General features: G+C 39.5%; 1 protein-coding gene across 8 annotated transcripts in view; it reads right to left on the reverse strand.

The window, feature by feature from the left end:
* The window catches only part of LTBP1 (latent transforming growth factor beta binding protein 1), a 183,077-nt gene that overhangs the window by 12,103 nt on the left and 153,743 nt on the right, over positions 1 to 17,231 (reverse strand). For 7 of the 8 annotated variants that reach the window (XM_053973833.1, XM_053973837.1, XM_053973838.1 and 4 more), the window contains 5 exons: positions 11,011 to 11,193; positions 9,639 to 9,725; positions 7,163 to 7,291; positions 5,727 to 5,867; positions 3,254 to 3,424 (listed from right to left, as the gene is read on the reverse strand). In XM_053973833.1, coding sequence (XP_053829808.1) covers positions 3,254 to 3,424; positions 5,727 to 5,867; positions 7,163 to 7,291; positions 9,639 to 9,725; positions 11,011 to 11,193 — 711 coding nt within the window. The remainder of the gene's footprint in view (positions 1 to 3,253; positions 3,425 to 5,726; positions 5,868 to 7,162; positions 7,292 to 9,638; positions 9,726 to 11,010; positions 11,194 to 17,231) is intronic. The other variant, XM_053973835.1, reaches the window with a different exon arrangement.

The following is a 17,231-nucleotide window of genomic DNA, read 5'->3' on the forward strand; positions in this document are numbered from 1 at the left end:
TTGGGTGGGTGAAATGAAGAAAAGATGTTTTGCTGTTGTTTGTTGTTTTCTAAACCAAAAAGTATCCAATTTTCTAATTTTCCTCAACTGGTCAATTTCTACAGATTGCCAATGACAAACCTTAAATAACACAGAAGTTTTTTAAGAATAATTATTAAATGGTTATTACTGCTCTTTGGGCAAATACAGACTAATGACACATGAGCTCAGAGAGAATACACTTCAGTAGTCAACATTTTGGTACTGATGAAATCTGTGAAAGTCTTTATCTGCAATGATGATATCAAAAGATAACAATGTAAGTGCAAACAATGTCTTTACATCCCTTGTTTGCACAAGTCAGATGTACTCAACTACAGCACTACAGCTCGTGTTTGCAGTATTTTGATCAGGACTTTGAACTAATACTTTGAATTTATTCCTCAATGTTGTCATCAAAATACTTATCAGTCTTACTGTTAAGATGTTGCTGTTGATATTTGTTGCAATATCAAAAAATGCTACTTATTTTTGTCTCAGTCTCTGAATGTTTGGAGTAATTTCAGTGGAGTTTGTTTAATTAAGCACTGATTAGTAGTTTTTAGAAACAGTAGCAACCATGCAAGTTCTGTTTTCAGGCTGATTTAAGATTGTATTTCTTTTTGCTTAATATGGATAAATTCTTACAAAAGTGCTCTATCTTCTCACTGGTTTTATGCTGGGTCCCACTTGAACAGGATATTTAAATCTTAATCATGAAAAATGGAAGCACTTTAAAGAAAAGTTGGGTTACAAAAGCTAGAGATTATTTTTAATAAAACATTAATATCTTTAGAAGGGACTTGCAAAAGTATCACTTACAGTGGTAGGCCTGTATTTCCTTCTTTCTAAGGGTGGTGACTAGATCTTCAAATACAATGGGACTATAAACAAGGTAAAAGGAAACCACAGATCTGTACTATGATCCAACTCATTTCATGGTGAAAGTCTTGTGGTGATAATGCTTTTCACATCGGCAGGTCTTCTATAACATGTGTTAAAAATCTTCAGAAAGCCCCTAACTGAGGAAATAAGCAAACACCTTCAGTAGTAAACCCAGCCAACACAATACCTAAGTATTTAAAAATGGAGAAATTCCAGGTTCCCCAGCCAGGACTTGAACCTGTGACCTGATGGCCTGGAGGTGTGAAAGCACTCTCTTGAGCCAATGATATCACTTTAAGTGCTACAGACTGAAGACATGTCAAATGAATCATTTATTCAGTTCAGTCAGCTTTAAATTTTTCTTGGTAAACGTTCCTGAACGCAGAGAAAGGCTTCCAGGTTTCTGTGTGGGTGAGTGCACATGTGTGTGAGGACAAATGAGCACATACCATCTCCACTAAAGAAATGACAGCTTGTATGTTTGTTCTGACATAATAAACATGCTTTTATTTTTAGCTTTGTTCCAATCTATAGGGATAATTTAAAGTATTTGGGATCAAAGACTGCCTCAGTTTCAGTTAAAGCAGATATTTCTCAATGCAAATGAAATTTTGCATAAAAGTTATTTCGTGTCTGGAGGGAGAAAGATTTCATTATCCAACATAATGCTCTTCAGCTTTGACTAAGGATCATCCAACTGATATTTAGGATGTTATCCATTGGGAACCTCCATGTAATTTTAAAATGAATTTCTCAATTTTCTTCATCGAGCTAGTGGGGATTTGCACTCCACTGTTGGCACAGGATCTAGAATCCTGTGTTCCTAATGATCAAAATACATCTAGTATTTTCAGACTGAAATAGTTCCAATTTTTTTTTTCCTGCACTTTTGTTTAAATTAAAAGCTTCTGGGAATCCTCCATGACTGTGCTCTAGAGAAGAGTCTTAGAATTTGCAGCCTTTATTCAATAGCTATGCTTGAAATTTTTCATCTTCCCTTGTGAGGCAGGTTCTCTTTGCCTGACCATGTTGGTGGTCCTTCTCTCTTTCTTTTCAGATTTATCCTGCTTTAAATGTACCTAGCTAGAAATCTCCAGAAGTAAATCTTGTACCTAATTTAACAGGAACAGCTCTTTGCTCCCTCAGAATTGCATGCTTGCATGACACAGATGGGTCACTCTCACCATTTGTGAACTTTGTACGAAGAAAAACTTCTTTAATCTGCTCAATCTTTCCACTTGAGGAGTTCCAGGCCATAGCAACGATTCTTGCTATTTGCTGTTGCCCTATATTTATCTTTCAAATACAGGGCAACATTACATTTCTTTCCACTGCATTTGTTATTCTAGCAGGTATAGTATTTTGATGTCCTCATATAAGATTTGTTCTGACAAAGACATTTCAGAGATTTCCAAATCTTATAAATCAAGCTGCTGTCATGCCCTGTTTTTCTTCTTCAGTCTCTTCCTGGGGTAAGCATCAGCCAGCAGTTACTCCAGCCAACATCATCAAAATCAAATGCTTTTTTTTTCAGTTGCTGCATTTCCAAAGCAAACTCAAACAAGTAAAGATATCTAAGAACAGGTTCAGGGACTTTGCAAGTAAATTATAAAAGCATACAACCAAGCAGACAGAAACAACCACATTAATGCTTCATTGAGCTTCTCTTTGTAGTTTTTTAATTCCTGGGTTATTCCTACAAGTAAAACGTGTATTGCTTTAGCCACAACATTACCATTAGAGTAACTCAGGCCCAAGTGAAAATCCAGGAATGTTCACAATAAAATGCTTTACCAGTGCAGGTTGGTATTCCTACATGGAAAGATATGTCACTGAAAGATGCATTTATAGTAAGAAAGCTGCATCCAAACTAGACCTTGGAACAGTTTATATGGGGGGGAGAAGTTTGTATCATATCACCAGACTGTATAACCAGGGCTGATGTATCTCAGGCAAAGCATGACATATACCTATGCTGCTTCCACTGGCCCCTTCTCCAGTCCCCAGAAAGAAATCTGTGTGTCAATGACATTTCTCTCTGTATCCATTCAGCTTTTGTAGTCTCCACAAGTAACACCTTCTACCTGAAATATCATGGAAGAGTATCTGATTCCCAAACACGTAAACAAAATACAGTCTTTTGAAAATACAACACCCAGCTTTCTTTTTAACACTAAATTATATTCCCTGGAAATTCTTCAGTCCTTATTGGTAACCCATTTCTCTTAACTTGAGGGGCTAGGGGTTTTTTGCTCTTTCTCACGTTATTGGCACAGGTACAAATGCAAGGGATTGAAGCGATGAAGTGCTTCAGCTTTGGTTCCGAGCAGTGACGCGTGCGTTTCCTTACCTGACTCCTTCATAGGACACAGCGCGCACTGCATGCCCCAGGCCTCCCCGTACAGGCAGCAGCACTCCGTGTACGTGGTCTGCTTCCCAACTAGCGGTCGACTACAGACAAAATCGTCACTTAGGTGCTGCCAGCAAAGGTCCTGGTAGACCTCAGCTTCTTCAGTTTGTTCTGATGGAGAAGACAGCATTAGGTCATCATCACAGCACTGTTATTTAAATAAGACACTGGTATAATGATACATTTTATAAATTTAGATTAGAAAAATAACTTAGACTTTGCTGAATACAAATTTAAGCTTAAAAGTCATGACCTTTTTTAAGTGCCTGAGATGGCTCATCCCTTGAATGTTCAGCTTTGGAAAAATCTTAAAAGGTTCCGAGTTGTCACATTAGGCCAATTTAAAAGCACATTTTGTTGGATATCCAGAAACCAGATCTTTCTAAATCATAGTCATTTCTGAACACTTAACACGGATTCAGCTCGGCTCCCATGGAAGTTAACAGAGCTTGACAAAAAACAGCATTGGGAGAGAGGTGAATGTTTGGGGAATTCCATCCACCCATCCACACAATGGATCTTTAAAAGTTGTTATTTTGCTTTTCTTATATTGCTGTCAATGCATCTGAAAAAACTTTTACAACTAGGGCAGAGCTGAACAAAAATTTTACATGGGCTCCCTGGGAGACTGGACAAATACTTGGAAGAGAGAGAGTCCCATTAACTAAACAGACAAACTACATCAGTCTCAGGAAATCCCCTGAGCTGAAAATAGCTGGAGGCTGAGAGAGTGCTGGGGAGGGTGAAGAGAAGTATTGTTTATCCGCCCTCCTGGTCTCTAATCATCCACTTACAGCTATTGTTAAAGACAGAACACTGCTGTGAACTACTGTCACATTCTTATGAACATTAACAAAAATCTGTATTTTTCCAAGGCTGGAATATTTCAGAGGCATAATAGTTTTGACACAGATCTCAGAAGAAACCATTCCCAGTCCCAGCAAGTTCTGATCACTGCTGATCGGAAGGAGAGGAACTGTAAACTTAATCTTCCACTTGGAATGTAAAAACCTCAGCACAATAGTTTTGTGAAGACATCTGCAAGGTTTTGATTTTGTTCCAACACAGAGTGAAAAATAAGTGTTGTCACAAACCAGGGTTCTGTTTTGTCTGTGCATATCAATTTCCTGCATTTTACATTATGCATGGGTGAGTACAGAACTGAAACCTTGCTCAAGAGCAAAACTGAGTTCTGAAACCATAAAGGTGATCACAACTTAAGACACCTATTCTACTGAGCTTGCCAGAATATGCAGTGAAAAGCAGCAGTGGGTCTCTGCAACCGACTCCAAATTTTGCTGGCAGCAAAAGAACCAGCCTGCCCCCTCCCCCTCTGTGTGAGGAGGACATTGCCAGTAGCGATACAAGGCTTGAGCGCTCTGTGCAGGCTGAGATGACCACTGCTGTGTCAGCCAAATGTCTCATGACAGAAGACCCTTTGGGCTCTTGCATTCTCTTCACATCCTAGATAAACCCAAAGGACAATCCTGCTCTTGGTTTGTTTAACTGAAGATTGAACAATAGAAATGCTGTGGTTCTTTCACAGTTCCGCACAACAGGGCGACCACATTACTCCTCAAAATATCAGCCTTACAATTTGGAGTGACTAAAGCAGGCATTCAGTCTGCATTCCCATTTCCTTTTACAGAAGCATCTCAGGAAAACTCGCTGCAAGTTGCAGGAACCAGAAGTTTAGATTTATGGCTATACAGTGCCAGCAGTAAATCAAACCCATTGTAACACTTCATTCGAAGACATGAGTGGCATAGACAAAGCTGTGCAGACTGCATAATGCTCTGGATTTCTGAGACGTTTCCAAGAATCTCATAATATCTAACATTTTTTTCTGAAATCAGTGTCTACTGAAATTAAAAGAAAACACAAAAATGTTACTTTAACAGTGACATTGAAGCCGACAGCTTGAAACTGTGAGCTCAATGTACCTTCAAAGCTAATCAATTGAAAGCACGCATAAAATTTTAGCTATTTCCTCCTATACCCTGTCATTCCTGTTTTTATTTTACTTTGGTAGAACTGAATCTCGAGACTTCGCCTGCAGCCAAACCCCAGCCTTACTGAGACAGCAAGCAGGCTGTGCCTCATTACCTACAAGGCTGGACAAGGCAGACGCAGAGCTGGTGAACTGGCTGAAGACTCCTCAGCCTGAGCCTAATCTCACAATACTTCCAGCAATGTCCTGTCTGTATAGGCAAAGTGGAGCACTGTGGAGTCCTACATCATGATGCCTTCTGGATCAATAGACGATGGTCCAAGCATTGCCTTCCAAAATCCTCCAGAAGAGCAGCCTCATCCAAGGATGACCCAGTCTAAGCTTAGACTTCGGGTCTGTAGCCATGTCAGCACCACCTCGTAGAGGTGTACTCACTTCAGTAATACGTATAATGGATCATACCACTCGAATCTGCTGGTCTGATGCATCGCTTTTCTGTTGCGTCCAAAACCATTGGGTGTGTACAGAAACAGTTGTAAGATCCTTCTGTGTTAATGCACTGGCCATCAATACAGCTGTTTGGGTCCTGACATTCATCCGTGTCTTTAAAATGGAAGGAAATGTATCAAGGAAAGCCAGCACAAAGTATTTGCATTGTGTTAATCTATGTTTCTCTTTTCCTATATTACGAGCAGACTTCCCTGCATGCCTTCTGTAAATTACCACAAATATCCATTGCTGGCAAAAAAATCCTGCCTGTGCCCATGGAGAAGGACAGACATCTGAAGGATGCTAATCTCTGATCCTCAAGTCTTAGGGAGCTAGTACGGAGAAGTACTAGGGAGGATAAGGAGGCTTGTTGGAGGGGTTGCAGTGCCAGGATTACCCTGCACCCAGTATAGCTGCCACTGATTCCCACATTCATCCCCCTTTAGGACAATACCAGCAGGCATTAGAGGTGAGCATACTCTTAGTGATTCCTCGTGAGCTTGTCAGAAGAAGGGATCACCTTACCTAGCCATGGTAGTTATTTTTCTTAGTTTGTCTCGGAAAGCAAAAGCTGAAATTTAGCTCAAAGGGAAGGGCAGGCCACTTCAGATAAATTACATTTAATCAGTTAAAATCCCACCCTTTGTAAAGAATAATCATAGAATCCCAAGGTAAAAGGCTATTCTGCACATTATACATGGTTCTCTGCTTACAAAGCAAAAGCCAGGGTCATGGTCGTGAGTAATTTTCAGTTGAATACCAGAACCAAAGGAGTACAAGGTTGTGCAGGCTAAAATGGGCTTATCAATGACCTCAACTGTAATTTCACATTGCATATTAACTCATTGTGGAAAATAGCTATCCTTGAAACAAACAAACAAAAAAAAAAAAGTCTGCATTAATTTCATTTAATATAGTAAACCTAGAACACTTACCAAGTGAAAGGTGAGCTTCAACATTTCACTGCTCACCCCATATACAAAGAAAGAAGGCTAAACTGTTCCTTGGCAGAGTAAGCAGCAGTGTGCATGTAAGGAGGGAGCCCCCTCTGATCACTTTTGCTGCCTGCATTAAGGCTGGCACCAGCTCTTGACTATGCACTCAAAGGAGCACAAAAGGCTGTTCTGGAGATGCAAACTCCTGGGAGTAATTTGCTGAAAAAGGAGGCAAATAAAGCAAACCCTGCTCTACATGCCACAGCTATGTCATCCAGAATTGCTGCTCAGCCAAGCAGAAGAAAGGGAAATGACCCAATGCGTCTTACAAAACTGCTACAGGAGTCCGGAGGCCCAGTGTTTCTCCCCTTACTGGAAATGCCACAGCTCTGATGGGAATCCTGCTGTAGGAGTCTGCTTGTTTTGCCCATCTGCATACCATTATAGTGACAAGACCACTTTAAATAAACTTACCAAAGCACTGGAGCTTAACAGGGTCATAGTATGTGCCTTGCTTGCAGTAGCACTCATAACCTGGCTGCGTATTCAAACAGAAGCCATTTTTACAGATTTCTTGTCCAAAGAGTTGGCATTCATCAGCATCTGGGGAGAAAACATTAAAGGCTGTGTTACCATTTTAATTGTGATGCCACATAGACAAGCAAGATGGAATAAATTCTATACACTTCTCTGTTCAAACAAACTTCAGTTTAAACAGAAAATCCCAGGAGCACAGTTACCCACAGAAAAAAACCCCATCAGACAACCGGTGTGGAAAAGGCTATGTAGCCAGAATGGAAAAGGAAAAATTGGTGGACCGTTACTTCCCCTTGTCAGAATTAATTCCTGTGGCACACAGAGACTGAAATAATCTGCAGTTTCCCTTTCATTCCTTTGGTATCACATTGCTCCTAACTCCAAGCAAAAGAGATGAACAATATAGCCTGTATTTTCCCATATAATTTGCTTTACTGAAGGAATTCCCACCATGGGTCTAATTTAAGCACACCATCTGCTTACCAAACTAAGCAGTTATGCTTACGGATGCACTCTCTGACTGCTCTTCTCTTTGCAGAGTTTGGTGACTGTGCTGTGCACAGTAGGAAATCTTCCTATCTGCACTGCTCATGGCTTTGTTGCTGAAAGCACAACTTCAGTGCAGCCTTCCCCCTCACAGGACCAATTGTGTCTGTGGCTGAACACAGGGTGGCAATCATTACAGAACTAGTGATGGCTGACAAAGAGAATCTACCATGCTTTCAAATGAGGCTAAACGTTTTCAGGGAGGTTTCATGGAAAATATATGCCAGCTCATATATTGCTTTTCACAGTTGTACACATTTTTTCCCAGTCTTATATTTATGTATTTGTTACTGTTGGAATTCCATTCACTTCCTTTTTTCCAGACTACTTTTCATTCGCTAGACCTACTTAGAGTAATCTGTTAAAGCTAGGTTGGTAGTAAAAATGGCAATAAAAGGCACAACTTAAAGTAGGTCATTCTTCTCTCAATACCAATTGTTTTAATTCACTGTCTTCTATATATTTACTCCCCATTTATTCTGGGACACTACAGATTTTATACCAAAGCTGTAATTTCCAGCTATACAGTAGTTTTAAAGGTGAATCATTCAAATGCTTCCTTTTTTCCAGAAGAACTGAACGATTTAGAAAACTATTTATTTTTACATCCACTCTTCCAGCCACTAAGTGGCTACAAACATTAAATATTTTGACTGTTTAGCAGCAAGAATAATGCAAAGATTAATAAGAAATGTCATGTTCACATCTGTCTTTTTCCTGTAGAACACAGATTTGTGTCTGGAGAAAAATGGGAAAGCCTGAAAGCAAAACCAAGGAAGGTTAGCAGGCTATTAACTTCTGACAAATAATTCCAATAAGAACACAGGAATTGCTCCTACAAGCAGAAGCTTGTGGACAAAAGCAACAGTAACATTTAAGTTAGTGTAACAGAGAAAGATCACATTACGAAAAGAGCACATTAGTAAAAGTTATTTATCTATTTAGTGTTTGTCCTTTGTGCCATTCCTAAGGTTTCACAATATAAATTTACGGAAAAGGGAAAAAGTCTTATTATGGCAGGGATTTGTGGAAGATATTTCCAGGTGAACTATTTCCACATTTCAGTATTTATAGCAGCTAGAGATATTACTAACCCTGAGGTAGCACAAAAACAACACAGATTTTATCTGAGACGAATTTGGATATGCTGCACACACAGCAAGTTCCAAACCCCCATTGTGAATATACACAGAAATCTTAGATCTGTAAAGATAAACAACACCCCTAAACAATCCCTCAACAAAAATACTCTCAGAGACTTTAAGATGAGCTCTGTGACAGTCTTAAAAATTATTAATATTGATGGCTACTTCTCAAAACTGAAAAGAAATTTTGCTGATCTCATTTTTCCTTCTTGGTGATGCCAGCTCCCTCCCACCCACCTTCACCAACTTCTATCACTCTGATTTCTTTACTACCACTGGACTACCACCAATAATTATTACATGGTGTTCTGTAATTAAAATATCATTGCTGAACTTCTCTTCAGTTTTAATATTCATTTGCCCTTGCAGGCCAAATGTTCAACAGAACTATTTCCTCTCTTCCAACTCCCCATAATATATTTACAAATTTAAGCTGGCATTGTATTCCATTTGTAAACAAGTATCTGTGGTTTGTGGTCACAGCACCTATTCCCACAGTATATAGCAGTTAGTAGAAATTAAACCAGAATATTACAGAGACTGTGTAATTGACATTCTTAACAACCTGTAGAATGATGATTTTCAGTAATGTTTTGTACTACAAACTGTTTTTATCACCTAATAAAATTTGAATTAGTATGCTTACATTCCTGGCTCACATTTCTAGTCAATCAACTACCAGAACTTCTGAAATAATTAAACTTAATACAGTCAGTACTGACCTTTGTAATTCTGAGCAAGAAGCCCGTAAGATGATTCTCCAGAGGGAATGAAACCTTTTCCTTCAGGACACAAATCAGTAAATTCAGCTGGGAGAGAAAGAAAAAAAATTATGTTGTTTAAGAAGAAAGTATTCACATATGTAGTGTTACATGTATTTCAGGGTACTTTGAGATATTAGCCTTGTTTACATCTATCAGGCAATCATACACACCTTTAGTTTAATGGGGGATGTTAAATGCCACAACCTGACTTTCCCCTGCTCTCAGTTTGCAGAGCTAGCTTTCACAATCCTCGCAGCATCACATAGCTCCAGGCAAACTCATTTCTCCTGCTCTTTGGCAGGAGAATGTGGTCCTTACTAGGTTTCATGGTGCACTGCAGTTATAACAATACCAGTAGCCAAATTATCTTAATTAAAGCTAGCATGGGCCTCTCTGACCTATGCTGCAAGCTGTAATCTAGGCATACTCCAACTGAGATACAAACCCCGTCCACATTCTTCAGTCCTCATACAGGAAAAACACTAATTGACTGCAACAGGAGAACATGGTGTGCATTACAGAGAGAAATTATTTCAAGTGTCTTGGAGACTATACAGAATCAAACAAACCAATCCAAGCAGAGAGGCCCCTTTTTCATTTTGCATTTCATTTCAATTTGACTGATTCTAAGGTGTAGTTAAAACAGGAATTAAACATGAGGATGCATTTCTGTGAAAAGTAATCTTCAGCATTTAATCTCAAGGCTTATACACGTTCTCTCCTGTGATTTTTTTCCAGCTGGATTCTGAATTTCAGCCATCCTTGTTTCAAGTACTGTTTTCAAAATTTGTGACAAATATCACATGGCTCTGTTTGTCTAATTTAATATTTAGAGGTTAAACAATGGTTATTATTAACCATTGTTAACCAGAGTATTATTAACTGATGCTCAGTAAGTTGCAAAATGTAAAATTAATGCCATAATATATATTGGTAAGCTGTAGTGCTGTAGAAACAGCATTACAAAGAATAGCTGCAGTCTCAAAAATGTTGTAATGGTTACCTTCGTTTTCCAGCTTGTGGAAAAAATCTAACATGTTACCATAGCATCTGGAAAAAGCTCTTGTGAGAATCGATATTTGCTTAAAATCACTATTCAGTAACAGGCTCTTTTTATCTCTAGGGCAACAGCAGAGAAGCCAATGGATTTACACCTGGTACAATTATTCTTATCACCCTTTGCTCTGTGGAGGGTTCCTATGGATAAGTCATGACTAAATACTACAAAATATGGGATTTAATGGGCAACCCTTCTCTGAAGACAAAGGACACTGTTAACACAAACACAATGCTTCAAAAGCTTGCAAAGGGACAGAAGGCCTTCTCTTACCAGTTCCAACAACGGGGCATGGGAAGATTTCACAGTTATCACCCCAACCAGCACCCAAGGTACAGCAGCATTCCTGTTTGGTTACATTGGATGTAAGCACATTGTCACAGAAATTAGCATCATTCAGATTGTAGTAGCACTCCTTCTTTCCATCTTCCTGTTGATCAGCCTCTATTGGCATTTCTAAGGTAGAAAAGAAAACATAAACCACAGAAGATGACACATGAAATTAGTCAGTTTTCCAGGTGGTCAAAAGAGCAGAGAAGAAAATGGTTAAGTACAAATTTTAGTTTAACTTTTTTACATTAGAAAGAATGATAGAAGTCGATGACTTGACCTTGGCTTTTTCAGACCTGTTCTCCAACTTGGCCATAAAAGAATTCCTTCAGTTTGCACTTCTATCATTTTCAAGAATGCATGAAGTACCTGCTCTCATGTTCTGCTACTAATTGACATGGCCAGTTTTTGACATGATGCTCTTCATATATAAATCCAAAAGCTCTTTACAGAGGTAAGCAAATATTACAATCTCATTTTTTCAGATAAAGGAGCCAAGGCCTGACCTGAAAACACTCAATTTTCAAAAGAATGAGTATTTACAGCCCCTTTTAATTTCACTGTGAAAAAGCATGCTCCACATTTGAATACAATGCCCTTTATGATTTTTGCAAAAATAACTTACTGACTTCATAGTAAGCAGAGGAATATAATACAGCTGTCAAGTTAACTGACTCTGTGTTTTACTTTAAAATAGGAATCCAGCCAAGAAGGCAGATTTATTGCCTTAAGCACTGAGTGGGTCCTCTCACAATATTTATACGGACTGGAGGCAAAATAGTCTGTCCCACAGATCCAATAAATACCCTATTACTATAATAGTCAAAGACCTTTTGAAAGCAAAGCACTCCTAAAATACACCAAGAAGCAATTTTGAAAAGAAATACCTATTTAAAGCTTCTGTGTTTGCAGAACTCTGTCTACCTAATATTTCACTTCACAAAAATTATCATCAAGTGCTCGGAAGTGGGAACTACCACATAAAATTGTTATTCACACTTGATCGATATGAAAAACTTTTCACAGGTCATCAGTAAAGTCACCAAGTTCTAAAATTACGTATGCTCACATTTATCAATCAAACTCAAAACTTTATTCAGGAATTTGAGATAGATAAATCTTGAGGTGACTAGTTAATTTCCTTTTTATCTAGGGAAATTCTTTATGCTTAGTACTTAACAAATGTTTAACTCACAAAAAACATATTAAAATTATTGCATGTTGGCTGATTTCTCACTCTTTGAAATTTCACTGATTTTTACCCAGGCTCTTGCACAGTAAGGTAAGCATGAGACATGTCTCAAGAAACACAGCTATTGAGGCAGGAATCAGAACTTCTATTTTACAGAGTGGCACAGCATTTCAAGATGCTACTGCAACAAATGTTGGCTCCATGGTGTAGCAGGACAACTGTAACAGAGTTGCTACCAGAGACGTGCTGGGACGACTCGCACAACTGGAGCACTGCAATGAACGGCTGTAAACTCTTGAGAAGGGATAGGGAAGGAAAGAGAGGCGGTGCAGCAGCCCTGTGTGTTAGGGAGTGCCTCAGTTGTGTGGAGTTGAACAATGAGGACGTTAGGGTTGAGTGTTTATGAGTAAGACTCAGGGGAAAGGCAGAAGAAATATTCTAAAAGCAGTTGGGATAAGTCTTATGATCCCTGGCCCTTACTGTTGGGGCAGACTTCAGCATACCAGATGTCTGCTAGAAAATACAACACAGAGAGGAAGCAGTCTAGGAGATTCCTGGAGTGCATGGAAGAGAACTTCCTGACATATCTGGTGAGGAAGCCAGCCAGGGGAGGTGCCCCAAAGGACTTGCTGTTTGTGAACAGAGAAGGACTGGCGGGTGATGTGATGCTGTCTTGGGAAAAGCAATCAAGAAATGATAGGGATTGTGATTCTTTGGAAGTGAGGAGGGGTGCTAGCAGATCTGCCACCTGGGACTTTCAGAGGGCAGACTTTCACCTCTTTAGGAGACTGGTTGAGAGACTTCCTAAGGCAGCAGTCCTGAAGGGCAAAAGAGTCCAGGAGGGCTGGATGTACTTTAGGAAGAAAATCTTAAAGGTGCAGGAGCAGGCCATCCCCATGTGCCAAAAGATGGGAGCCATGATCTCAAGAGGGAAGATCAGCCTGCCTGAACAGAGAGCTTTGGCAGGAACTTGGGGAAAAAAAAGTGAATCACCTTTGAAAAAGAGTCAAGCAACTCTGGAGTGGGTTTTAAGATCTCACTTAAGAAGTGTTTGTGAGGTGGGAGCTTGAAGATAGTGATGTCTAACAAATGCTGAAGGAATTAAATAAACTCCAGCTCTTGCTATTTCAATGCTATTATCACTGCCCACCCATATTTCCCAAAGCAGATGGAACAAGGGAACTTTACTGGGCATGCAAATATTAGATCCATTTGGAGAAAAGCAGATTTTAAAATGTCAGCATGGATTGCCTATTACTGAACTTCAATAGTATGAACATGTGTAATAGTTCTTTTGGTTTCTAATTAGACACAGACAATTGGATTTACTTCTATTTTCCTCAGAAAAGTGACTTTAGTTTTGGGAGGCTGAGGGGCTGGCAGACACCTCCATTCAAATTTAGTATAATGTTGCCACCTACAAGGCTTTGCAGTTTTGCCAATATAACTAAATTGTACATTAAAGGATACACCCAGCTGGCTGCTTATTTCAGCTTTGTTAATTTAGCCTGTGGTCAACCCTCATCTGATAATTACAATTTTCCATAATGTGTTGAATTTCATCAGCTGAGGTGGTTTTGTGGTATCAGTTGCTATCCAATAGGAACTATATTAAGACTATCACGTCACAGAAATGCAGCTGAACTAAATCTGCCATTCCAAGGTGAGAGAGCAGTACTTCAGTTACCAATTTATACATTTTCCTTGGCCATTTGCCATCTGTCTAACTGAATTAAAGCCAAATCTTCATAAGAAGAGAAAGCATGGCTGTTTTCATGCTGTTTATCAGAGAAAGAACATCAGAAGCTGCCCTGGGAGGAAGGGGAGACAGTCTCATCATGTCCTTGTTTATTCCCATTTTACATATGTGTTGGTTTCTCCTCCCATTATATGTTCAGCAGCTTAAATGGCTGTTTGCACAGCTGTAAGGGAGGGTTAGTCAAGGTGTCATGAATGTTTGGAAAGCAAATGAGACACAAATCTTTTTTTATTATTTTTAAACTAAGACCAGTCTATGTCTACAAGCTTATAATTTCTTTGTCATAGATTATTAACTATTTAGTAAACAGGCTGTTTCTGAAAGTGATTTCACTAGGTATGTTGACAAAATATGACAGAAAATGCAGAAAATGAATGCTTATTTTTTGTATCATTGTTGTTTCCTTTTTTTTTTTTTTTTTTTGAAAATGTAAAATATCTCTATACCTAAGGCATGCTGGTAAAAGAAAATAATTTTACCACATTTTTGATATAACTGTTCTATTAACAGCCTATGAGAGAAATTCTGTATAGTTGCTGCTGAATTGGATTCTGAAGTATTTCTTAGAAATAGATTTATATACCTTAGCATAACCTTAATCCTACAATATGTTTGATGCAAAATCATGCATCAGTAATATAGGATTCAGTGGATAATATAGATTAGCATATGCTTAGACTTCAGCATACACTGAAATATTTGCCTAAATAGTATTCTGTTAACAACTGTGATCTGAAAAAAACCAAACCATAGAACTGACAGGATCTTTAAATACTGCAACTGTGTACCAACAACGCTCACAGATGCAATCAGAAAACTGGCTGCAAAAATGAAAAATAGTCATTATAGCTTTGTGACTTCTAAAAACTCAGCAAAGACTCAGATGACTCTGAGCAAACAGCTCGAGTAACAGTTCTCACTTTCATTATCAGATTTTCAAGAATACAATAAAAATATATTGGTATGTGCCTACTGTTAGGGTGTTTAGATTTCTCAGCTGGCTCCACACGTGACAAGCATGTACAGTGCATATAAATATACATGCATATATACAATTCAGGGATTAGTGCAAGTGATGTACATGTAAAACTTACAGCTAAGACTTCATCCACAGACAACTGAAATTCACATAACAATTAGAAAGCCCATAATGTTTAGGAAATTCAGAATCTGTACTCATGCACCAAATTTCTAGCCTTAAGGAACCTTTTGGATCAAATTTATTAACTGCTACTTGGCAGCCTCAAATTTTTTGTGTTGGTGGTTGGTTAGATTGCAGGGGGGATTGATTTTGTTTCAATATTTATCAGTCTAGAAGGGACTTATGGTTTTGACTTATAAAGTCCATCAATTACTGTTAAATATATTGCCGTAAATAACTTGTTGTATTTAATGTAGCCAGGAGAAAGCAACATCTAAATTAGCTGTAGGTATCTAAGTGGGCCCAGGTTCCTTAGTGGAGATCTCCATGGCAATGCTGTGCCTGATGCACCCCAGGACAGGGTTGGCCCTCCTGGCTGCCAGAGCACTGCTGAGTCATGTTCAAATTGCCATCAACCAGGATCTCCAGGTCCCTTTCTATGGCACTGCTCTCCAGCATCTCATTCCCCAGCCTGTCCATACATCCAGGGCTGTCCCATCTCAGGTACAGGATCCGACACTTTCCCTTGTTGAACTTCATACAGTTGGTGATTGCCCAACTCTCTGATTTGTCGAGGTCTCTCTGCAGGTCCTCCCTGCCCTTGAGGGAGTCAACAGATCCTCCCAGTTTTGTATCCTCTGTGAACTTGCTCTGTATCCCTTCCAGTTCTGTGTCCAAGTCATTTATGAAGATGTTGAAGAGCACAGGGATGAGAATGGAGCCCAGTGACAGGTCCCCACCTAGTGACAGGTCCCCAGTCTGAAGTCACCCCATTCACTGTAACCCTTTGTGCCTGACCTGTGAGCCAGTTGCTCACCCATCCCATGATGTGTTTATCCAGCTGTGTGCTGGATATTTTGTCCAGAAAGATCCTGTGAGAGACAATACAAAAAACTTTACTGATATCCAAAAAGATTACATCAACAGGCTTCCCTTGATCAGCTAGGTGGGTTACCTTGTCATAATAGGGAATCAGGTTTGATAAGCAGGACTTTCCTCTAATGACAACATGCCAGCTGTGACCAATGACCATGTTGTTTTTCAGGTGTTTTTCAATAATTCCCAGAATAATCTTCTCCATAACTTTATCAGACACTGAAGCGAGACCGAAGTGACAGACCTGTAGTTGGCAGGACCCTTCTTCTTGCCCTTTTTGAAAATCAGGACAATGTTTGCCATTTTCCAGTCAGTTGGGATCTCTCCATATTCCAAAGACTGCTCAAAAATGATTGAGAGAAGCCTCACAATGACCTGGTAGGGTCTTTGAGTACTCTTGGTTCAAGCCCATTAGGTCACAGAGGCTTACAGGGATCCAGATGGAGCAGCAGATCTTGCACAAGTTCAGGGTCAGTTTATCATTCTCACAGCCATGGTCCTCCAGCTCAGATCAACAGGACCCCCTTAGCTTGTGTTGAAGACAGAGGCAAAGAACGCATTAAAAATCTCTGCCTTGTCTATATCCTTGTGAGGTGACCATCCTCATCCTGTAATGGGCCCATGTAATTTCTGTCCTGCCTTTCTCTATTAGTGTATTTAAACCTCCCTCCTTTTTACTGTTCCCCACAATAGCTGTAATAGCCAGCTTCAACTCCAACTGAGCTTTGGCCACACAAATTTTCTCCCAATAGTGGTGAGCAGCATCTCTGTAATCTTCTCATGTTATCTGACCTTCTTTTCACTGGACATATACCTTCTTTTTTTGTCTTAGTTCCAAAACAAGACCTCTGCTCAGCCAAGCTGGTCTTCTGCCTCGCCTTCTTGACTTTCCCCATTTCAGAATTGCCTGCTCCTGTGTTCCTAGGCAGTGGCGCTTAAAAAGCAACCAGCACTGAATGGACCTCAACACCTTCAAGAGCATTTTCTCAGGGCACTTGGCTAACTAGCTCCCTGGGAAGCCTGAAGTCTGCTATCCTCATATCTTCAGAACTGTAGCTGGCAGTTTCCTCTTGTCACCAGATTTTAAACCTGATTGCTTCGTGGTCTGTGCAAGACAGACATCAATCATCACTTCAGTCACAAGACCCTCCTTGTTAATTAAGCAACAAATCAAAAAGGGCATCCTTCCTAGTTGG

Source organism: Vidua macroura, chromosome 3 (genome assembly GCF_024509145.1).
Source record: "Vidua macroura isolate BioBank_ID:100142 chromosome 3, ASM2450914v1, whole genome shotgun sequence".
Taxonomy (NCBI): Eukaryota; Metazoa; Chordata; class Aves; order Passeriformes; family Viduidae; genus Vidua; species Vidua macroura.